At 54.9% G+C, this 23,987-nt stretch overlaps 2 protein-coding genes across 2 annotated transcripts; both read left to right on the top strand.

Moving 5' to 3' along the window:
• The first annotated feature begins 3,445 nt into the window (after positions 1 to 3,445).
• JAK3 (Janus kinase 3) lies at positions 3,446 to 19,299 on the top strand. Its single transcript, XM_067733195.1, has 24 exons — positions 3,446 to 3,553; positions 5,834 to 6,030; positions 6,491 to 6,614; positions 6,937 to 7,048; positions 7,225 to 7,370; positions 7,778 to 8,072; positions 8,623 to 8,745; positions 8,845 to 9,002; positions 9,453 to 9,564; positions 9,774 to 9,960; positions 10,540 to 10,667; positions 10,891 to 11,022; positions 11,607 to 11,691; positions 12,506 to 12,633; positions 13,336 to 13,468; positions 13,551 to 13,702; positions 13,841 to 13,991; positions 14,637 to 14,776; positions 14,848 to 15,037; positions 15,539 to 15,663; positions 15,950 to 16,122; positions 16,447 to 16,564; positions 16,928 to 17,038; positions 17,982 to 19,299. The coding sequence occupies exons 2-24, from the start codon at positions 5,847 to 5,849 to the stop codon at positions 18,087 to 18,089; spliced, it is 3,315 nt and encodes a 1,104-aa protein (XP_067589296.1). The 5' UTR covers positions 3,446 to 3,553; positions 5,834 to 5,846; the 3' UTR covers positions 18,090 to 19,299.
• A 2,028-nt stretch (positions 19,300 to 21,327) lies between these two features.
• INSL3 (insulin like 3) lies at positions 21,328 to 23,227 on the top strand. The gene is made up of 2 exons (XM_067733194.1): positions 21,328 to 21,548; positions 22,369 to 23,227. Exons 1-2 carry the CDS (start codon positions 21,359 to 21,361, stop codon positions 22,578 to 22,580), a joined length of 402 nt encoding a protein of 133 aa, XP_067589295.1. The 5' UTR covers positions 21,328 to 21,358; the 3' UTR covers positions 22,581 to 23,227.
• The last annotated feature ends 760 nt before the right edge of the window (positions 23,228 to 23,987 follow it).

Here is a 23,987-nt window from a genome sequence, read left to right as displayed (position 1 = left end):
ATTCTATATGAATTTTAAAGTCAGTGCCAGTTTCTATAAAAAAAAAATTCTGCTGAATTTAGATTGGAATTACATTGACTCTGTAGACCATTTTGGGGACAACAGATGTCTTAGTAACATTGAGTCTTCCAACCCATGAACATGGTATTTCTTTCCATTTATTTATGTATTCATGAATTTCTCTCAGCAATATCTGTAGCTTTTAGTATAACAATCTTAGACTTCTTTTGTTAGATTTATTCCTAGGTATTTTATCTTTTTGGTGTTGCTGCAAATGGCATTTAAGATTGTTTTCATTTTCAGTTGTTTCCTGCTAGTATATAAAAATTCAACTGAACTTTACACATTAATTTTTTAACTTGTGAACTTGCTAAATTCATTTATTAGTTCTAGTAGTTGTCATAGATTCCCTTGGATTTTTATATAAACAATCATATCATCTGCAAACAGGGACAAATTTACCTCCTCCTTTCCAACCTTTAAACCTTTTATTTATTTTTCTTGCCTCATTGCAATGGTTATGACCTCCAGAACAATGTTGAATAGAAGAGGTGAGAATGGGCATCCTTGTCTTTTTCCCAATCTCAGGAGGACACAATTCAGTCTTTTACATTAAGTATAATATTACCTGTAGATTTTTTTGGTAGGTATTCCTTACCAGATTGAGGAAGTTCCCATTTGCACATGGTTTGCTAAGACTTTTTATCATGAATAGGTGTTGAATTTTATCATTTCCTGCATCCATTAAAATAATCATATGGTTTCACTATACAGTTGACCCTTGAACAACTTGGGGGGTGAGGGGTGCTGACCCCATGCATTCAAAAATCCATGCATAACTTTATATTCAGCCCTCCCTATCTGAGGGCCCACTGATTTAACCAACTGCAGAATGTGTAGTACTGTAGTACATATTTATTGAAAAAAATTTGTGTATCAGTAGACCCTCACAGTGCAACCCCATGTTATTCAAGGGTCAATCCTGCTTTTAATTTGCATTTCTCTTATTATGAGTGAGGCTGAGCATCTTTTTCTGGGTTTAACAGCCATTTGTATTTCATTTTCTGTGATTTCTGGATTCATATCCTGCTAAGTCATTGGCATTTTCTTATTGTCTTCTAGGAGTTGCTTATATTATGAAGATATTTTATCCATGACATGAGCTTACCTTTGTTTCCAGTTCCATTTGTTTATCCTTTGTATTTATGGCTTTTTGCCTCGAGAAAATTTGGGATATTTGCATCACTGAAGTTTCCAAGTTATTCTTTTTTTTAAATTTTATTTATTTATTTTTGGCTGTGTTGGGTCTTCGTTTCTGTGCGAGGGCTTTCTCTAGTTGCGGCAAGCGGGGTCCACTCTTCATCGCAGTGCGCGGGCCTCTCACTATCGCGGCCTCTTTTGTTGCAGAGCACAGGCTCCAGACGCGCAGGCTCAGTAGTTGTGGCCCACGGGCCTAGTTGCTCCGCGGCATGTGGGATCTTCCCAGATCAGGGCTCGAACCCGTGTCCTCTGCATTGGCAGGCAGATTCTCAACCACTGCGCCACCAGGGAAGCCCTCCAGTTTATTCTTGGGCAAATTCTGGGCTCTGCTTCCTGGAATCTCCTCATGGAGACGTCACATGCTCCTATCTGGGACTGGTGGTGCCACCTTTGTCCTGACTCTGTTCCCCTCCTGCTCATTCTCAACATACCACAGTGACCATAGAGTTGTCAGGGGCCTAGAGACTCACTGTTCTTCCTGGAGGGCAGGAACCTCCCTCTCAGGGCCAGGGATGGGAGTACACGTTTGCATTCTTCTCTGCTGAAGCCACCCAGGAAATGAAAGAAAAATACTATGGCTAAGCTCCCATGCAGCACTTCCTGCCACAAGCCTGCTCTGGCTCCCACTGTGCTGAGGACACACCTCATACCTCTTCCCTCCACCCACAAGGCCCCACTGATGCCTCCAAACGTCTCAGCACACCTTTTCCCTGCCACCCTGTCCTTCTCAGGAACACTGTGACCTTGCCCAGCTTCTCAGCCTTTGCCTGGGCTGTTCCTCTGCCAGAACTCCCCACGCCTCCAGATCACTCTCTGGTTAATTCTACTTGTCCTTGGATTTCAGTATCAAAGTCACTTCCTCCACGCATCCCTCCCAGACTCAGCATTTCTCCTAGCAGCCTGGCACCGAGGGCCACTGAAACACTGATTCGATAATAGTTTATTTATTGTCATCTCCCCCACTAGACTGTTGGCTCCACCAGGCAGAGACTGGGTCTGCTCCCTCCCCTGCTGTGTCCCCAATGCCCTGCACACAGGAAGTGCCCAAGAAGTGTCTGTGGGTGACTGAATTAAAGTCAACAAAATCGTACCAAAGCCATTTTTGTGCCAGGGCTTGTGACGGGATTACAGAGATGCAAGTGTCCTCTTAAATCTATCCCCAAAGCTCTACCTTCTGGGGTGTGTATCCTACTAAGGACACTGGCCTGGGTCTGACCTGGACACTGCCCCACTCCTCCACTCATGACAGCCTCAGGGGTGTTAAAAAGCATCCATCAGACTCCGCTGTGATCTGACCCCAGCTGACTGCCCGCCATCCCCCTCCCTCCTCACTGCACCAGCCACGCCCTTGGGGCCATAAACAGCTTTTATGTTTATGTTTATAAACAGCTTTTATGTTTATAAAACATAAAACAGCTTTTATGTTTATGTTTATAAACAGGTTTCATGTTTATAAAACCTCATCAACAGAGGACTCACTCCCACCTCTGGGCCTTTGCGCTTGTCGTGTTCTCTGCCAGGAGCCCTCTTCATCCCGCTTCAGATTCCTGCTTGATCCATCCTGGCCTCTACACAGAGTCTCCGACCCCTGCACCGGAGCCCCAGCCTGTGCCTGTCCTGTCACCTTGGTTTTCTTTGTTATCCATAATGATTAATTGCCTCCCTGCCAGACCAGATAGTGAAGTGAGCCTGAGGGCAGGTCCGGGTCTGTCTGGTTTTCACAGTTTCTAGGGCTGGGCTTAGGGCACAGAGCACAATAGTGGGCTGTTATCCCTCCCAGGGTCTCATGGGAGAAATACCGGGAAGGAGAACTTGACTTTTGTCTGGGGCAACTTCCCTGCCTCCTTCCTGGGCAGATCCAGCCCAGTTCCCTTCCTTATGTGCGAAATTAGTTAATCTAGGTGCCCAACCCACACATGCCACAGATGGGTAAACTGAGGCTGGAGAAGTGAGGGTATTGCCAGGACCCCACAGAGAGTGAGTCCTGGAGCCTGCTGAGGTCCCCCTGTGTGACCTGGGCCCTTCTCTGTGCTGTCACCACTTCCCTTAGGTCTGGGGTCTCCAGCAGCCTGTCTGAGCAGGACTGCTGCTGCAGAGGCTTCCGGAACTTTCTGCCCCTCCCCGCACCCCCCCCCCCCCCCCCCCCCCCGTCGCCCACATGGCCATGACTTTCGGTAAGTGACAGCAGCTCAGGAAGGTGAGGGGCCCACACAGGAAGGAGCGAATGGGACTTTCCTCTGGCTGTTGCTCGCCTCTGCCCTCCCGTAGCTGGCCCAGAGGTCCTCACCTCCAGGTAAGAGCTGGTGGTGTCACAGGGCTCTGGTCGGGGATGGGCGTGGGAGGAGACTGTGTGGATGGTCGCAGCTGGGGACAAAGGCAAGTTTGCCTTTCAGGCCTCTGAGGACAGCTGCCAGATGTGAGCTGGGACAGCTGGGTGTGTGGCCTCTGGCAAAGCGCTCCCCTCTCTGGGCCTCAGTTTCGTTCTGCATAGGAGGCCTCGAATTCCCAGCTTCCTGGACCTGAAAGAATCATTACGCATGCGCCCAGGGCTCCCGGTCCCTGAGGGGACAGTTCGATGCCCCTAAAATCCCGGGTCCCAGGCCAGAACACTGGGGGACCAGCCAACCTTCCCGGCATGCGGGACTTTTGGTGTTAAAACAGGGGCATTTTTCTGGGCTCCAGACAGACTTTCTTTTTTTACTTTCGATATTTTAAAAATCATGTTTCTTTTTTTTTTTATAAATTCATTTATTTATTTTTGGTTGCGTTGGGTCTTCATTGCTGTGAGGAGGTTTTTCTGTGGTTGTGGCGAGCGGGGGCTACTCTTCGTTGCTGTGCGTGGGCTTCTCCTTGCGGTGGCTTCTCTCACTGCGGGGCACAGGCTCTAGGCGCGTGGGCTTCAGTAGTTGTGGCATGTGGACTCAGCAGTTGTGGCTCACGGGCTCAGCAGTTGCGTCTTGCGGGCCCAGTTACTCCGCGACATGTGGGATCCTCCTGGACCAGGGCTCGAACCCGCGTCCCCTGCATTGGCAGGTGGATTCCTAACCACTGCGCCACCAGGGAAGCCCTAAAAATCATGTTTCTTTAAGATTTATTTTAAACACAAGACACACTGTGTGATTCCATTTACATAAAGGTGCAAATTTGGGCAAGATCAGGACGACTGTTAGAAATAAGACTGTGGGCGCCTCTGTGGGGAGTGACAAGATGGGGTGGTGGCGGGGAGGGTCAGAGCTCACGGGACGGGAACGTTCCAATTCCTGGTCTGGGAGCTGGTGACAATGGACTGTTCCTTGGGGAAAGTTCTCTCTCCCCCACGCCCTGCCTCCCTGATGGTAACCCCTAAACCACTGTCCTAAGGGACCTTCCTGTCTGGTTCATCTGGCATTTGTCAAGGGCTTGCTGGGCATGTCACCAAGGATTTGTGCCACTTAGCGTGGATTAAACGTGTTGACAGCTCAGGCTGGGCTCAGCAAGCCACCACACTGAAGCAAGTGGGAATCAGCACATTTCACAGCCGAGAAAGCTGCGTCCCAGCAGTGGAAGCCCTGCTGGGGTCATGAAACCAGAATACGGTGGGGCTGGGATTTGAACCCAGAGCCTGGGGTTTTTACCTATCCCCAGTCCCAGGCTTATATTCTGGGTGTGTTAAGCTCTAATTAATGCTATCAGCCCCGTCCTGCTATTATTTTGGAACATAGTTTTTATCCAACATTCTCTTTTTGTATCTTCTTCATTTGGGTCAATTTACGTGGATCTTCTCTGTCTCCCCCCTTTTCCTCATTGGGTTTGAATCCCTACTCCTCCCTCTACCCAGCCAGGGGTCCTGAGCTCTGGGTCCCCCAGGGCGACAGAGATCTGGAAGTTGGCTGGTGTAGAACGCCTGAGAATAAGATGGACGGTTTCCTCCTGGGCCTATCCCAGGGAGGGCTTCCTACTATGGGGACCTAATGGTGGGAGTGATGAAAGGAACTGAGATGCAGGGAGCAGGGGAGACAGACACAGAGATCTCTGTTGACTGAGTCATCAGTCTGGATCTGCCCCCAAGGCATGCACCACACCAGCTGCAAAAGCTTCTAGCCCCAGCCTCAGAAGTGCTTGAATCCTCCAGCTTCACAGGGAGGGATGGCCACTTCTATCCCCACCCATGTGCACAGGCCAGTATCTATCTGCTTTCCGGTTAGCAAATCCCTATATCTGTGATTGATTGGTCATGACTGTCTGGAGGAGGGTTGGAGAAGTGGTATGTGTGGAGGCTGGAGTTCGACTAGAGATGTCTGTCCTGGGCACCAAAAGTCTGGAGTGTGAGTTCACACAAAGTTATGTGAACGTCTTGCAGCCTCCCAGCACAGCCCTCACCTGGGGGGTTATGGCTCCTCACCCACCTTGCACACTCAGCTCCCCCTCTCTGTCTCTCTCCATCTCTGAGTTTCTCTCTGTCCCTGTCTCCTCCCTCTTTCTCCGGCTTCATCCCTATCTCATCCATCAGCATCTCTGCCCCCAACCCCACCCCAGAAGCTTTGTAGCCTTGTCCCCTGATCACAGCTGAGGGGCTGCCTCTTTTTGTGTCCAGGCAGGCTGCACTCATGGCACCTCCAAGTGAGGAGACGCCCCTGATCCCTCAGCGCTCCTGCAGCCTCTCCTCTTCAGAGGCTGGTGCCCTGCACGTGCTGCTGCCCCCGCGGGGCCCTGGACCCCCACAGTGCCTATCCTTCTCCTTTGGGGACCACTCAGCTGAAGAGCTATGTGTTTGGGCTGCTAAGGCCAGTGGTGAGTGGGTCCCTAGAATGTTTGGCCAGAGGGAGGGGTAGGACTGTGCGGAACACAGATTGGGAGCTGGAAGAACTGCCAAGTGGAGTCCGCATTGGAGCTGGGGTTAGAGGGATGAGTAGGGGTGTGGTAAGGGAGGAGGGTGCACAGGAAATGGCATGGCAAAGACTCAGAGGCGTGATGGTATACTAGGGGAAACAGCTAGTCATCCCTCGAGGTAAACTGTACATGGAAAGAGATGCTCTGGGTAGAGGGGCAGGGAGCCCTGAGAAGCAGATTGAGCACGTGGCTTCTCTCTTAAGGGCAATGGGGAGCCCTAGAATGGGTGCGAGCAGGGGTGGGACATGGTGTCAGAGCTGAAGGTGAGAAAAAGCCTGTGGGGCTGCATGGGGATAACATGGCAGCCCTGCAGGGGACAGATGGGGAGACTTGGAGGGAACTGATGGGGGCGTCCCCTCAGGCATCCTGCCCGTGTACCACTCCCTCTTTGCTCTGGCCTTGGAGGACCTGTCCTGTTGGTTCCCCCCGAGCCACATCTTCTCCGTGGAGGACGCGGGCACCCAGGTCCTTGTCTACAGGCTCCGGTAGGAAGTATCCCCTGCCCCCCCCCCCGCCACAGGTATGGGTTAAATGATACCAAGAGGGCATGCCTTTGGCTGAGGGCTTTGGAAATGGGAGTTTAAAACAACAGTGACCCCTCAATCATCATCTCCATGTACCTCCTGGTGGATGCCCCAGGGAGGGCATGATCACTGCTCATTTCACAGGTGAGGAAACTAATGCCAGAGAGGGTGGGTCACTTGTCCAAGGTCACGCAGCAAGTCAGTGGCATAACCTGGGCTCTTTGAGGTCCTGGCACTGTCCCTCCATCGTATCCCCACTCCAGGGTTCTCCCCTCTCGCACAGCTTTTACTTCCCCAACTGGTTTGGGCTAGAGAAGGTCCACCGCTTTGGGCTACGAAAGGACGTAGCCAGTGCCATCCTTGACCTGCCAGTCCTGGAGCACCTCTTTGCCCAGGTAGGGGTCTGCCTGGGGCTCAGCCCAGGGGTGGGGTCCCTGGGGCAACATCAGGGCTTGTGGTTGGGCAGCCTTGGCTGACCCTCCCTGTGGCAGTCCAGGGGTGGAGGTCAGCCCAGGTGTGGGGTCTACAGAACAGCATCAGGGCTCATGGTTGGGCTGTGACTGGCCTGCAGCACCGCAATGACCTGGTCAGCGGCCGCCTCCCGATGGGCCTCAGCCTCAAGGAGCAGGGTGAGTGTCTCAGCTTGGCTGTGCTGGACCTGGCCCAGATGGCCCTCGAGCAGGGTCAGCGGCCCGAGGAGCTGCTGAAGACCATCAGGTGAGGGCTTCCAGGCTGTGGCGCCCAGCCTCTACCTGGGAGTGAGCCAGCATGGCTCCACCAGAGCACTGCCAGAGTCCAGGCCCACCTTGGGGCTGCCCACCTACAAGCCACCAGTGTGTTCATGTGACCCAGCCCACACCCCTCCTTTCAACACAGTCCCGCTGAGACTCCATTGTCGGGCTTCAGGCAGCTAAAAGGACTATGTGTGTCCCTGTCTGTCTTATGGGCCCCAATGGCCCTTCCTATAGAGGCGCTACGCCCATGCCTGTCCCTGAGTGTGTCTCTGTGCCCCCCTAGTGAGGCGACACTCCAGCCCCTCAACTAAAGTCTGGGTTGATGTACGTCCCTGCCCTCCCTGCGGAGGCCCCTCTCCACATTGAGGGTCCCACTCCCCCCGCTCGCAGCTACAAGGTCTGCCTGCCCCCGGGCCTGCGCGACCTGATCCAGGGCCTGAACTTCGTGACGCGGAGGCGTATCCGAAGGACAGTGCGCCGGGCCTTGCGCCGCTTGGCCGCCTGCCAGGCTGATAAGCACTCGCTCATGGCCAAGTACATCATGGATCTCGAGCGGCTGGACCCAGACAGGGCCACCGAGACCTTCCGCGTGGCCCTCCCCGGAGCTGCTGGTGGTCAGGATGCGCCGGGGCAGCTCCGCGTGGCTGGCGGCAGTGGCATCGCCTGGAGCCCGGGAGAACACGAGGTGCGAGGTCGGGTGGGTTGGGGCTCTGGGCAGGGCCAACGGCGGGGGCGGGGCCAAGGGGCGGGGCAAGGAAGTGGGCGGGGCTTGAGGGGGCGGGGCCGAAGAGAGGAGGGACTGTGAGAGGGCTTGTGGGGGAGGGCACCCTGCTGAGTGAGGTGTAGGGCTGAGCGAGGAGGCGGGAATGAAATGGGCGGGGCGTAGAAGGAGGGGCTAGTTGGGTGGGCGGGGTTCAGAGTGGGGCTAACTGCAAGTTGAGGGAAGAGGCAGGACCGAGGGTGGGTGGGGCTCCCGACTGTACTAAGAGACACCGCGAGATAAAGTGGAGCTAAGTGAGGGAGGGGCTCGGGGTGAGGTGGGCTGGGGGACCTGCCGAGAGAAGGAGGCGGGGTTTGGCAGTGGTGGGGTGGGAGAGGGATGTGACTGGGTGAGGCTGAGAGGGGCGGGTCTCATGAGTATGGGTTGTATGGTTGGTGGGGTCCAGGCTTCCAAAAGGGACTGGGGGCTCGGAGTGGGAGGGATCCCCAGCTTCAGTCCTCCCCCTTCTTCCCAGGTCCTCCAGCCCTTCTGCGACTTTCCAGAAATCGTGGATATCAGCATCAAGCAGGCCCCACGCTTTGGCCCCGCCGGGGAGCACCGCCTGGTCACCATCACCAGGACAGACAACCAGATCCTGGTGGGTGCTGGACCCCGTTCCCCTCCTGCCTTACCCGAGGGCAGGGATGCGGGACTGTCACCCTCGGGCCGCAGCGTGCGCTGACGCGGATCCTCACAGGAGGCCGAGTTCCCGGGGCTGCCCGCAGCGTTGTCCTTCGTGGCGCTCGTGGATGGCTACTTCCGGCTGACCACTGACTCCGGGCACTACTTCTGCAAGGAGGTGGCGCCGCCGCGGCTGCTGGAGCAGGTGGCTGAGCAGTGCCATGGCCCCATCACGTAAGGACCCGCCCCCATGTGGCCAGACTCACCGGGACCGAATCTCGGTCACTCCCCTTCTTGGAGCCTCTGTGTCCTCGCCTTTCAGGAGCCCTGGACAAGGGATCAAGTGCTTGAACAGCGCCAGGTGCATAGTTGGCGCTGAACGAGTCTGGGGTCTCCTTTCTGCTGCCAGGGCAGCCGCTTCCCTCCTCGAGGCCCCAGAGCCATTTTCTGGGGATGCTCGCAGTGCCCGGCTTCACCTGCAGCCTCCTCTTTAATCCCTGAGGCAGAAGCCCAACTTCTGGCTCAATTTATAAATGGGAGGGAGTGAGGGAATGTTGCCTGGTGACCTTCCCAGGGCTTCAGAGAAACCAGAATTAGAACTCAGGTTTAGTTTGGTTTCTGTGCCTCTATCTCTCTGTTTCTCTCCATCTTCGAATCTCAGTTCCCTCCCACCTTTCCCCACAGCTTGGATTTTGCCATCAACAAACTCAAGACTGGGGGTTCACTTCCCGGCTCCTACGTTCTCCGCCGCAGTCCCCAGGATTTCGACAGCTACCTCCTAACTGTCTGTGTCCCGGTCAGTCTACCATAGGGGCCAGGAGGGCAAGGAGGGCTTCCTGGAGGAGATGATATTTGAGCTGAGAACTGAAAGATGAGTCAGCATTACTTCCTGAAGAAGGGGAGGGAAAAGGCATTCCCAGTGGAGGGAACAGCATAGGCAAAGGCTTGGAGATTTGAGGGGGAGGGTGCCGCCCACTCCCACTCAGGGACCACTCCTCTTTGCAGACCCCCCTGGGCCCTGATTACAAGGGCTGCCTCATCCGGTGCGACCCCACAGGAACCTTCTCCCTGGCTGGCCTTGGCCAGCCCCACAGCAGTCTTCGAGAGCTCCTGGCAGCCTATTGGGGTGGTGGGTTGCACGTGGATGGGGTTGAGCTGAACCTCACCTTCTGCTGCACCCCCAGACCCAAAGGTGAGCCTGCTTTCTCCCCTGAGCTGAGTGATCAGTCTGGGTCCCTGCCTTTCTGTGTCTGTTCCAGCTCTTGTATGGCAAGTGGCAGAGACTGCAGATCAAGGTAGTTTAGGAGGGAAAAAACGGTGATTCGGGACTCATGGGATAGAGGGTGCTTTCAGGCATGGTTAGATCCGGGCACAGCTGGATCTGAGTGATGTCACTAGCACTTAGCCTCTGTCCATCTCTTGCCTCTTCCTCTGGGTGAATTTTGCTCTCAGACAAACCCCTTCGATGGGACAGCTTTGAGGTGTGAGTTCTCCAGAGTCTCCCAGAATCCCTAGCAGGACTGAGACCAGGCTGCCCACAGCATCACCTGCTCATTTGCACCCACTGCAGGGTTCCTTCCCTCTCTGTCTCACTCTCCCACCCCTCACTGGGACTTCCTGGAGTCTCCTTTCAAATAAATTATGTGCCCTCGAGTCCTCCTCTTAGTATTGGCTTCTGAAGAAGACCCCACACTGAGACAGGGAGTGAGCAAACCTTTGAGGACCTTTCACCTCTGACCTCTGGTTTTCTTCCTCCATCCACTCCCCATAGAAAAGTCCAATCTGATTGTGGTCCGGAGAGATTGCAACCCACCCACATCATCCCCTGTTCAGCCCCAATCCCAATGCCAGCTGAGTCAGATGACATTTCACAAGATCCCTGCTGACAGCCTGGAGTGGGTAAGGGGCCCCAGGAAATGGGGGGGATGCCTCAGTTGAGATCCAGAGAGACCAGGTCTACATCCATCTCTTCTGTGTGGCCTCAGGCATGTGATGTAACCTCCCTATGCCTCTGTTTCATCATCTGTAAAATGAGTCCTGTGCCTTGCTTGGACCAGGGCTAGGGGACTGGATCCATGGGAGCCCCCTTACTGGCCTCTCATGTTGCCCCCTCACTCTCCAGCATGAGAACCTGGGTCACGGGTCCTTTACCAAGATTTACCGGGGCTGTCGCCATGAGGTTGTGGATGGGGAGGCCCGAGAGACAGAGGTGCTGCTCAAAGTGATGGATGCCAAGCACAAGAACTGCATGGAGGTGAGCAGGGTGGGACCAGGCCTCCTGGGTCAGGGCCTGGGTGGAGAGAGAGTCATGGATTCAGAGAAATTTGAAACACACAGCGTCTTAAAACAACAGAAATGTAGCCACAGCATCTCCATGAAATATAGAAGGGTCGGGGAAGTTAGATGCAAACAGAAAGAGTACACCAGACAGAGGGAATAGCCAGTGCAAAGGTCCTGAGGCAGGGCCAAGCCTGGCATGTTTAAGGAACAGCAAGGAGGCCAGTGGGTCAGAGAGAAACGAGCAAAGTAGAAGAGAGGAATGATGCGGATGGAGGCATCAGCAGGGGCTGGGCAACACAGAGGAAGGTTTGAGCCCTTCTCAAACCCCAGATCTCCCACTTGTGTGAGAGATTCAAGGTAGAATACAGTGGGGACTTCCTGCCTCCATCAGAAAATCATGATACAGAGTGCTGTGTGCACTAATGGCGGACTCCAGGGCCAAAGGATGCTGGCGGCCAGGTCTCCTAAGCAGGTGTGAGAGCAGCAAGTTTGGGGTCCTTGGTCTGACCCTGAAGCGGAAGAAACCCATGCATCTTCTCTCCCTTCTTTCCTCCCCAGTCATTCCTGGAAGCAGCGTCCTTGATGAGCCAAGTGTCGTACCAGCATCTCGTGTTGCTCCATGGCGTGTGCATGGCTGGAGACAGTGAGAGACATTCCCCGCCCCACCCCTGCCCTGCCTCATTGAGCCCATCTACAGCAGCAATAGCCGTACACATCCAGAGCCTGCCCTGGCTGGGGCTCCGTTCCACCAGGGTCTATCACCCTCCCCCTCAAATCTCCAAGCCTATACCCATCTCCCTGAATCATCACTCCTTGGGCAAGCAACTCCAGGCTCCCACCAATACCAGCCCCCCAAAATTATCTCAAATCAGGCAGACCTGGGTTCCAATCTCACTCTGTTGCAGCTTTCCAAGGTCCACGCTACCTCTCCAAGCCTCGGTTCCATCAGTTCAGCTCATCAGTTATTTATTGGGAGCCCAGTCTGTGCCAGGAGCTGGGCGCCTAGCGTAGAACACGATAAGCTGATCAGGATGATAAATGATTTTGTGTGATGGGGGCAGCGCAGGTCATTGTGGGTGATCAGAGGCTGCTAACCCAGCTTGGAGGTCAAGCAATGATTCTGGGTAGGCAAGGATAAGTCCTAAGCTGGAAAGGCAAGGATAAATAGGCATTAGGGAAGTGAAGGAAGAGGGATATTCCAGGCAGAAACACAGAACATGCAAAGGGCTGGAAGTGAGTCATGGAGAGAGCTTGGCACCTTCCAGGCATTTCAGACAAATGGTTCTGAGATGGGAAATGGGGAGGAAGAGAGGTGAGTAGGGTAAGGATGGAGGAATAGGGGAGGGAGAAGTCAGAGCTGAGAGTTCAAGGGACCCTTGAAGGTGGAGCTGGGGCACAGCCTGTTGAACACGAGTGCAGTCCTACCTCCCAACCGTGCCCCTCCCTACTGCCACCAGGCATAATGGTGCAGGAATTTGTATACCTGGGAGCGCTGGACACATATCTGCGCAAGTGTGGCCAGCTGGTGCCGGCCAGCTGGAAACTACAGGTGATCAAACAGCTGGCTTATGCCCTCAACTATCTGGTGAGTGCTCCTCTGCTGCTCCACCCTCCATTCACAGAGTGTACGGGGCTTTGAGAGTGGGCTCTGTCGTGTGGACAGGAGTTTGGCAAGGGTGCAAGGGGAGGGCATTTTAGACTGAGGGAACAGCATATAAACAGGTTCAGAGGTGTAAGAGCAGAAGGGAACAGCTTGTAATTCATGGAAATTGAGGAGAGTAGTGAGCAATGAGGCTGGCCAGGGCAGGGGGCTTTCCAGAAGAAAGAACATTAGAGTTGGGACCTTGAAGATTAAGTAGAAGTTCATTAAGAGGAGAAAGGAAGGAGGGCATGTCAGGCTGAGGGAACAGCCTGGGCAAAGGCTGCAGCTTGGAAGGTGTGTTGTCTGTCCTGGGGTGCACCAGGCAGGTTGCCTGGCAGGAGAACAGGGTGGAGATGTGGGAGAGAGAAGCTCATGGGAAGAATGAACAAGAGCTGGATCTCAAAGGGCCTTGAGTGCGGGGCTGAGGACCTTTGACTTTATCCTGAAGGGAGTGGGGAGCCATGGGATGGGGGAGCAGTGTTTGAGAAGAGGGTGGGACATGGGGGGTGGACTGCCAATAGTCTAGGGAACATGCTGAAGTACGGCCTGAGCAGTACCAGGTGGGCTTTGAAGGATGTGCAGGAGTTCGCCAGCCAGAATATTCATTCATCATTCTTGGCATTTTCCTATGCTTGGTCCACTTAGGAAGACAAAGGTCTCCCTCACGGCAATGTCTCAGCCCGGAAGGTGCTCCTGGCTCGGGAGGGGGCTGACGGGAACCTGCCTTTCATCAAGCTGAGTGACCCCGGTGTCAGCCCCACTGTGCTAAGCCTGGAGAGTGAGTGCTGAGGGGTAGAGGAGGGAGGGGCCTAGTGAGGCAAGGAAGCAGATCTCTGATCCCATCCTTGCCCCTCCACCAGTGCTCACTGACAGGATCCCCTGGGTGGCCCCTGAGTGTCTCCAGGAGGCCCGAACACTTGGCTTGGAAGCTGACAAGTGGGGATTTGGTGCCACAGTCTGGGAGGTGTTCAGCGGTGTCACAATGCCCATCAGCACCCTGGATCCTGCCAAGGTCAGAGCACGCATATTGGCCTCTAGAGCTCTCATTGGACAGAAGGGTAGACTGAAGTCCAGCTTGGGGAGGATGGGGGTGTCTGGGGGTGCCTTCTGAGGTACACTGGGGGTGACCAGCCCCTCCTCCTGCCCTCAGAAGCTCCAGTTTTACCAGGAACGGCAGCAACTGCCTGCACCCAAGTGGATGGAGCTGGCCCTGCTGATCCAACAGTGCATGGCCTACGAGCCAGGCCAGAGGCCCTCTTTCCGCGCTGTCATCCGTGACCTGAACAGCCTCATCACTTCAGGTGCCCACTGGGCCAGGCAGGGTGGGCAGGGCTGGCATGTCATATTGGGCCCAGTAGGAGAGCGAAGTTTGCCTGTAGAGCCTGCCCTGTGTGCCTGGCAAGGTTGGAATGGTTGGTGACTGTGACAGTCAGCACGAGTTTCAACAGCTGCTGTAACAAACAGGCCCCTCAATTCAAGGTTGAACATGATGGATGTTTAGTTCTCATTCAACGAGGGTGTCCAGGTCAACAAGAAACTCTCCCTTTGTGGTTCCCCCCATCCCATGGCCTCAGGCCCCTGCTGGATCCTCTGCAAAAAAGAGAGAGTGTAGAAGGTCCCACCTAGGTTTCCATGGGCCGGGCCTAAGGGGGCATTCAGCATATCTCTGTCCCCTATCAGCCTGAGCTCAGTCATTTGACCATACCCCATGGCAGTGGAGTCTGAGAAATGCCCTTCGGTCTGTGTACAGCATGTGCACTGCATAAGAGGGCTGCCTTTGCCCAGGAGCACCTTTTTCCAGCCCCACAAAGTACTTCTTGGCTTGCAGAGGCCCTGCCATAATGCACAGAGAAGCTAAGCCTTCAGATGGAGGTCACACAGCAAGTCAGTTAGGAGTGGGGGCTTAGGGCCCAATGCACTGCTCACTCACTGCCTGTGCCCCCCAGATTATGAGCTCCTCTCAGACCCCACACCTGGTGCCCTGGCTCCCCATGATGGGCTTTGGAATAGCGCCCAGCTCTATGCCTGCCAGGACCCTACCATCTTTGAGGAGAGACACCTCAAGTACATCTCACAGCTGGGCAAGGTGAGGAGGGTTAGGCTGGGGTGGGTGGGGTAGCACCCATGCATGTGGACACCAGCCCTGCCATCCCCCAGGGCAACTTTGGCAGCGTGGAACTGTGCCGCTATGACCCGCTGGGCGACAACACAGGCGCCCTGGTGGCCGTGAAGCAGTTGCAGCACAGCGGGCCAGAACAGCAGAAGGACTTCCAGCGGGAGATCCAGATCCTCAAAGCCCTGCACAGTGACTTCATTGTCAAGTACCGGGGTGTCAGCTATGGCCCAGGTGAGCCACCTCCCAAGTGGATGCTCTTCAAATCACACATCCTCATCCTTCTGCAGTACCATTTTAGGGTGGCCTGAGAATGCCAGTGCGGGTGCTACTGACTGGTCTTTTTTTTTTCTTTTAATTAATTTTTATCGGAGTAGAGTTGCTTTACAATGTTGTGTTAGTTTCTGCTGTACAGCAAAGTGAATCAGTTATACACATACATATATCCCCCTGACTGGTCTTGTTTACTGATCTAGACTGCCTTGGGATCGACAATTTCCTCACCGGAAAAAATGGGTCATTATGAGGTTTAAAAGAATCCATGAATATTGTTGAAAGTACTCAAAAAGACATTAGCGATAAGCGTCACTGTTGCCGTTCCCATTTTACAGAAAGCAATATTGAGGCCAGGAGGGACACTAGGTCCTACTCTGAACCGGGAAGGAGAATGGGGAGGGGGAGTAGACAAAGTTAGGCCCTGTGGTGACTCCTCCCTGCCTCCCCCGCCTCCCCTAGGCCGCCTGAGCCTGCGGCTGGTCATGGAGTACCTGCCCAGCGGCTGCCTGCGCGACTTCCTGCAGCGGCACCGCGCGCGCCTTGACGCTGGCCGCCTGCTCCTCTACGCCTCGCAAATCTGCAAGGTGCGGGTCGGAAGAGGGCGAGGCTCCCGTCAGACCTGCGGGAACTGACCTGGCTCGACCTGGGCAAGGTCTGCGTGGATTCGCCAGGAAGGCTGAGGGTTGAAGTTTGGGATCCAGGTCAGGCTGGAAGTGGGGTTGAGTTAGGGCTAAGGTCAGGACTGGAGTGCAGGATGGGTCAGAGGTAGGGTTAGGCTCGGGGTCTGGGTTGGGGCTGGTGTTGGATTCCATGTCAGACTGGGGCCCCTGCGGAGTCATCCTGGGGTCCATATTCCATGCCCTCCCGCAGGGCATGGAGTACCTGGGCTCCCGCCGCTGCGTGCACCGCGACCTGGCAGCCCGTAACATCCTGGTGGAGAGCGAGACGCATGTCAAAATCGCTGACTTCGGCCTCGCCAAGCTGCTGCCGCTCGACAAAGACTACTACGTGGTCCGCGAGCCAGGCCAGAGCCCCATCTTCTGGTAGAGACCTCGCCCCTGCCCCACCCTTCCTCGCCACTACCCAGGCCCCTCCCCTGCTCCCACCATCCTGGCCCCGCCCCTCCTCCCCAGGGTCTGGGACCCGCCCTGGCCGCGCCCCCACGGCCCCGGCCCCTTCCGGACCACGCTCCTTTTCTTGTTCTGGCTCCGCCCTGACCCCGCCCAGGCCCCGCCCTGGGGCGCCACAGGGTTGGAGACTTTCTCATAACTCCCACCTACCGTGACCAGCTACCCCAGTCCGAGGCTGCGTCCTTTCCCGTCCTATGCCTTACTGTCGTCCCCCAAGGCCTCCCTGTTCCCCTCCAGGTACGCCCCAGAGTCCCTCTCGGACAACATCTTCTCGCGCCAGTCGGATGTCTGGAGCTTCGGGGTCGTCCTGTACGAGCTCTTCACCTACAGTGACAAGAGCTGTAGCCCCTCAGCCGTGAGTCGGCACCCCTGGACCCCCAAGACCCTCCTCCCCACCAACCCCTTCCTGGCCAACACCCGTCCTGTTTATGCCCGCGTCCCTCTCTTGCTCAGGGTCCCCTGGTCCCAGCATTAGAGGCTCCAGTAAGACCCCTTTTCACTATGGCAGACCCCCACCTCCCACACCACCACAGGCAGCCCCTCCCCCATGCATCACAGACAATTCCTCCTCCTCCATTAAGGAGGGCCCCTTCCCCCACCACGGGTGGGTGATTCCCTTCTTGCCTTCACTGTGGCTGACCCCCACATCACGGCGGCCACTCCCCCTTCCCTCATGGATGGCTCCTCCCCCACCTCGGGCCCTCCCCCTTGGCTCCAGGAGTTCCTGCGGATGATGGGATGTGAGAGAGATGTGCCAGCCCTCTGCCGCCTCCTGGAGCTGCTGGCCGACGGCCAGAGGCTGCCCGCACCTCCTGCCTGTCCTGGTGAGGTGAGCACTGGAGGGCCTGCCTCAGTTTCCCACTTTGTAGGTTCACCAGGGGGCCTGGGCAAGCCTGCTGGTCCCTCTGGGTCTCTCCACCACAGACATCTCTTGATTGAGAGCAGGGACCAGAGCATCAGGCTGAAGGGGATTTCTGGCCTCTACTTTGCTGCTCTCTCACTGTATGGCAAGTCACAAACACTTTCAGAGCCTCAGTTTACCTGTCTCCAAAATGGGAATTAGAATGCCTTATAGGGTGGGAGAGGATCAGATTAGCTAACATCTCTCCATTGCTCAGCTCTGAGCCTGGCATACAGTCGGTGCTCAATAAATGACGGTGACTCTTACAGTTTCTCATCACAGCTTTTGTGGAAGTGTCTGACATGTGGTTGGTCATTCACAAATTAATCTGTTCAGGCCACAAACATTTATTGAGCGCTGACTGTGTGCCGGCTCTGTGCTGGGTGCTGGGGACCCAGCAGGGGACAGAAGAGATACTACCCCTCCTCCCTGTAACCAGCAGAAGCTAACAAGGACATTCTGGTGGTGATCAATGTCTGGAAAGAGATGGGGGTGTGTGGTCAGGGATGGCCTCTTAGAGGGGGTGAAGGAGGAAGAGGACCTTACCCATGGGGAAAGCTGGGAGAGGGCATTCTCAGCGGAGCACACAGCAGGTGCAAAGGCCCTGAGGTGGGAATGAGTTTGGTGTATTTACAAAATGAGATGGGGGCAGATGTGGCTGCATGGAACAAGAGAGGAGGTGATGGAGGTGATGGTAGAGGGAGGGAGGCAGGGGAGGTGATGAAATTTTGTTCTAAGATCCATAGGGAGCCATGGGAGGCTTTGGAGCAAGGGAGGGATGGAGTCTAATTTCCATTTTAAAACTGTGAACAGGAGTCATGTCCTTCCTACCACTCACATGTGACCCTGTTGTCTCTTCCCACTCCCTCAGGTTCATGAGCTCATGAAGCTGTGCTGGGCCCCTAGCCCACAAGACCGGCCACCATTCAGCGCCCTGGGCCCCCAGCTGGATGCACTGTGGAGTGGAAGCCAGGGATAGTGTCCAGAGGCATGAGACCCTCACCTGCTTGTCTAGAGGGAGAACCCCATTCTCTGTCTTTTTTATATCTCCTGCACACAGACCTCTGGGTTCTGGTCTCCATGGACTGGCTGTGTGACCTTGATCAGGGACCTACCCCTCTCTGGGCCTCCCGCTTCAGAGACACCCTCATGGGGCAAATGACATTGCACTTGGGGGAGCACCCCTGGCTTGTAGAGCAGCAGCAGCCTCGTAGCATTGGGAACTTGTAAAGATTCAAGACAGATGCAATGGTGGGGTCTACTGAGCCCCCATCCCCAGAATTGAGGGACCAGAGTTCTTCCCAACCTCTCAGGGCCTGGCCTGGAGCTTCCTTTCTCATTTCCAGAGGAGACATTATATAGCTTTAAATATGTGATCTCAGGCTTCTATTTCCCCCCTCCCTCTTTAGCTGGAGGAAGCCAAGGACAAGAGAGCTGCCCTGGCTGAAAATTCACTTTTTGTGGGGAGCCTGTGTGACTGTTTAGAATTGTGTAAGAGACCAGGAGAAGCTGATGTCCCACTCCACCCTAACTGAACCTGAGTGTCCCAGGGCTTCAGTTTTCCTCCCTGTACGCTGGGGCCCTTTCTGTCTGGACCAGAGGATCACACAACTGATGACAATGGAGCCTAACAGGAGTTTTTCAGCGGGTGAAGGAAGGAAAGGCACTCTTGGCAGAGGGAACAGCATGGTGAAAGGAGGAGGCTCAGAGTACAGAGGTTAAGAGCGCAGGTGTTGGAGCCCATGGTTCTGCCACTTATTTGCTGTGTGATGGTGGGAGAGTTGCTTCCTCTCTCTGGGCCTCAGTTCCATCCTCTGTATAATGGGCAATAGTGTTGGCCCTTTGGCTATACAGAATCAACTTCTGGAGGCTTGTGAGAAGGCATCTTGTGCAGGTTAAGCTTACCCCACCGCTCCTTCACACCAGTCTGCAAGGTTTTACTGCCACTTTTTGCCTCCCTGGAAAACTCTTATTCATCTCTCAGAACCCCAGCTATCACCTCCTTGCAACGTTCCCTAGCGAACGTTCTCCCACCACTCCCAGTCAGCCCTGTACTTCTGACCCTAGGGCTGGGGTGGTGTCTGCGTCCAGCTCCATCTCTTCTGACGTGGAGGCTCCTTGGGGGCTGGGCTGGGCACAGAGGGGACTCTGTGAGTGTTTGTTGAATGAATAAAGAAGTTCAGTGAAAAGGATGGTTTGTTGCTGGACTTGGGCAATGGGGATCCTTGTGGGGGTGTGAGCTGGGGAGGAATGTGCTTAGGGCTGGGGGATAAAGACCCCTGGGGGCCACAATGGGAGCCTCAGGGCAGGCTGGGGGAGGAGGGACAGGAGGATGGGGCCCTCGAGGACAGAAGCCCTCCCCCCAGCCCCAGCTGCTGGCCTTGGCACTGTCCTGTGGAACTGATTACAGGCTCTTGGTGGGTGGAGGGAACAGGCTGCTCTAGTGGGGGCCAGAGAGCAAGGCCTGGTTGGGAGGGTTAGGCTGTGGGGAGGGGTCCAACATTAGTGGGGGCCAAACCAGTCCCTCGTTTGCTCAGCACTGCTGGAAAGATTTGGAGAGTGACAGAGACAGAGAGAGAAAGGCCAAGAGAGACTCAAGAGAGAGACAGAGGGAGCAGGGGAGAGACAGAGACAGAGATCTCTGTGCCTACTGTCGTAGCCTGCTTTGGTGAAAAGGGGGAGGGGCTGCAAGGCAGGGTTTTCAGCTCAGGGTCTCACCCGCGTTGGGTTGAGTAACCTCCCTCTCTGCCAGTTTCCCTCCTTGGTAAAACTGGCATCCAGACTGGCACCTGGTAGAGGCCTTCCATCCCCTGCCCAACCCAAGGAGACCCTGGTGTGGGAGAGGCAGAAACGACCAAGACTCGCAGTCCCAGGGCCCATCCTCTTGTGACCTTGGGCAAGTGTGGGGGTCCCCTCTCTGAGCCTCAGTTTCCTTATTTGTCCACTAATAAGGACAACAAGGTTCTGAATGGCCCTGGTCTCAGTTGGTTGGATGCCCACTGCCACCATCCCATGGAATTATTATTTCTCAGTTTATCTATTTCTCCTCTTTAAAATGGTTAAAAAATAAAGACTCCTCAACCAGTGGTCCCCCTGGGAGAGATACGCCCAAGGCCCTGGCCCAGGGAGAGAGACCATGGCTGTTTTGTATGGATCTCGGCCTATCAATAATCAATGTTGGGCTTCCCTGGTGGCACAGTGGTTAAGAATCCACCGGCCAGTGCAGGGGACACGGGTTCGAGCCCTGGTCCGGGAAGATCCCACATGCCGCGGAGCAACTAAGCCCGTGCACCACAACTACTGAGCCTGCGCTCTAGAGCCCGCACGCCACAACTACTGAGCCCGTGCGCCACAGCTACTGAGCCTGCCCTCTACAGCTCGCGAGCCACAACTACTGAGTCCATGCGCCACAACTACTGAAGCCCGCGCGCCTAGAGCCCGTGTTCTGCAACAAGAGAAGCCACTGCAGTGAGAAGCTCGCGCACCGCAATGAAGAGAAAGCTGCTGCTCACCGCAACTAGAGAAAGCCCGCGCGCAGCAATGGAGACCCAATGCAGCCAAAAAATAAAATTAAATTTAAAAATTAATTAATTAAAAAAAAATCAATGTTGTGGCTGGACCGGCCCTTGAGTTCTTATTATGACTGAAAGATGCCATTCAGCAACAACCATCAGGAAACTTTGAGAAAATAAAGGTTTATTACTTATAAATTACACAGCACACCTGGAAATTACACAGCACTCCCGGGGCCACAGAACAAGGTCCTGGGTAGAGAGAGCAGTGTGGATCTGGGGTCCTGCTTTCCCTGGGGTCAAGGGTGGGAGCCTAAGAGTTCGTGGGCTCACTCTTTATTGGTGAATTTAACATAGGTTGGAATTTAAAGCATAAGAAGAGAAAACAAAACAAGCAACCAAGTGGCCCAAGTGGTCAGTGACTGCAATCAGCTGAGATGTGTAAAACAAAGGTGCCTCAGCGGGAGGAGGTGGCCTGGCCCTTTACCTAGTCACATTTATTGGGGAGCCATCTATGAAGCCAATGCCTCCGCAATCAAACGTTGTCAGGCACTCATATCATAAAAAAAAGGAAACCCAACTATCAGGGGCTCCAGTATGCTTGCCCTGACCCTGCCCTTGACCTTCTCCCTGGACCATCCTGCAGGAATGCTCTTTCCCCCTCCAAGGCTCCCAGCTGGGGCGGGCCAGCGCCTATAAGGGGGATCCCCGCTGGGGCCCGGTGCCTCCCGCAGCCATGGACCCCCGTCGGCTCACCTGGGCGCTGGTGCTGCTGGGCCCGGCCTTGGCGCTCGCCCTAGGCCCTGCCCTCGCCCAGGAATCACCCGAGAAGCTGTGCGGCCACCACATCGTGCGCGCGCTGGTGCGGCTGTGCGGGGGCCCGCGCTGGTCCTCCGAGGATGGGCGACCTGTGGCCGGCGGCGACCGTGAGTAGGGGCGGGCGAGGACTGTGCTGTGAGGTCTCTGGGGCCGGGCGTGGGGCAGGTGCATGCAGACGGGTTTGCATGCATGTTCTGGGGTCCACCTGCCGGCTGCGCGGGTGTGTGCAAGTCCACGGGGGATGCGCCCCCGCCAGGAGCGGGAATCAGTGCGCGGCGAGCGACATGAGCGAGTCTGAACAAGTGCGTAGCCAGATCAGATCCTGTCTTTATTTACAGTTTCAATATTTTGATCTTCAGGAATTTCTGCATGCCTTTTAATTTTAAAATATTCCGTGACAGTATGTTTGATCTTGGTTGTTGAGGGTTTTTGGCGCCCCCTTAAAATCGTGGGCTCCAGGCCCCAGCCTGGCTCTCTTCGCCCTAGTCCCGGCCCTGGTGCAGGGAGTATCAAACAGCTTTGTGTACAACGTCTGTCACATGCGTGTGTGTCCTGTGTGTGTGACACGGGTACAGATGGGTGTGCAGAGGTGCGCAGGGAAGTGGGAGGGGCTAGGAGGCTGTGCGCCTGCATCTGTGTGTACATGTATACGTCGTATGTCACCCCTTCTGTCATCTGCTCTGTGAAGTGTCTGTGCCTTCTTACCATAGGTGACACGTGGGAGTACGCATAGCTGGGGACTTAAGTGTGGTGTGGGTCGAGACTGCACACATCCGGATGGGGGATTCAATCTGTGCCTGGTATACACTGGGCACTCAATAAATGTTTACTTTCTGTTTCTGTGCATGATGAGTGGAGGCTGTGTGTGCAGTGTGAGTGGGGTCCTCTGGGGTCCCCCCTCTATGCTGAATTCCTCCCTGTCCCCAGGTGAGCTGCTACAGTGGCTGGAAGGACAACATCTCCTCCATGGGCTGATGGCTAGTGAGGACCCCGTGCTGGTACTCGCCCCACAGCCCCTGCCCCAGGTCTCTCGCCATCACCACCACCGCCGCCACCGGGCAGCTGCCACCAACCCTGTCCGTCACTGCTGCCTCAGTGGCTGCACCCGGCAAGACCTGCTGACCCTCTGTCCCCACTGAACCCTCCTGGGGTGTGGCCTTGGGGAAGCCCGAGACCCACAGGGGTCCAGTCTGGTGAACTCCTAATGCCACACAGCACCATGAAGCCCCATGTCTGGGGGGACTTTGTTGATTACCTCCTAGGACAAGGCGCTCACCACCGCACCGAGGCCACCTGTCCTCTGGGGGGCCAACTGAGGAAAACACCAGATCCCAAACTTGGCTTGGAGGATCCTTGGTTTCGTGGAGATGCCAGACACCTGTTCTCAAATGTTCTCACCTCAGAGGAGCCCCAGTTACCCCGCTCCCTGCATTTGACACCCCTCTTGCTGTCTTATCAATAGTAAATAAATAAGATGCCTACAGAATCTGAAGAAACTTTTTGCATTTTCTCAAGAAAAAGGCACAAGCCTGGGTCAGCCTTTGTGTGGAATTGTCCTCTGGCAGCCGTGGACCCACCAACACTTCCAGAAACTTAATAACAATTGGAGAATCATCACAATAAAAAGCAAGGAAACTGAGGCCAAGGGAGCTGGCTGTTTGCCAAGGTCAGACAGGGAGGGAATGGTCAAGTTCAGGATTCGAATCCAGGTCTCTGTCATGGCTCATGGGGGGCCTTAACCTCACTGAACGTCCAACACAACACGTGAATGGCTGAATGAGTCACAGTGGATTTTTTTTTTTTTTTTTTTTGGTGGTGCTGTGGGGCTTGTGGAACCGTAGTTCCCCGACCGGGGATTGAACCCGTGCCACCTGCAATGGAAGCGTGGAGTCCTAACCACTGGACTGCCGGGGAATTCCCCTCACAGTGGCTATTTAGTGATCCAACTCTCACCATTCTTTTCACTTGCATCCTCCTTTCATCCTGAGATAGGAACTGTATTTGACCCTCTTGAAAAAAATGCTCGGGCATTTGACTATGTGATCTGTTCACATGTGTGTTAGTTTCCTAAGGCTGCTGGAACAGCCACAGACTGGGTGACTTAAAACAGTAGAAACTTATTCCCTCCCAGTTTTAGAGGTCAGAAGTCAGAAATCAAGGTGTTGGCAGGGTTGATTCTTTTTGAAGGGCTCTGAGGAAGATTCTGCCCCCCTGCCTCTCTCAACTCGGGGGGCTACTGGCAATTCTTGGCTTGTAGGTGCGTCACTCCAAGCTCTGCCCCCATTTTCACATCGTCTCCTTTTCCATGTCTTTCTGTGTGTTCATTTCTGTCTCTTCTAAAAGCACTCTCATTGGATTCAGAGCCCACCCTAATCCAGGATGATCCTAGCTTGATCCTTACCTTAATTACATTTGCAAAGACTCTATTTCCAAATAAGGCCATATTCTGAAGTGCCAGGTGGATGGGAACTTTTGTGAGATGCTATTCAACCCGGTGCAGCAGGGGAGTAGCACTCTTTCCTGAGGGCAATGGGGAGACACAGAAG

Source organism: Pseudorca crassidens, chromosome 3 (assembly GCF_039906515.1).
Source record: "Pseudorca crassidens isolate mPseCra1 chromosome 3, mPseCra1.hap1, whole genome shotgun sequence".
Taxonomy (NCBI): Eukaryota; Metazoa; Chordata; class Mammalia; order Artiodactyla; family Delphinidae; genus Pseudorca; species Pseudorca crassidens.
Note: the sequence above shows the minus strand (reverse complement) of the source record. Positions and strands in the feature narration are given on the sequence as shown.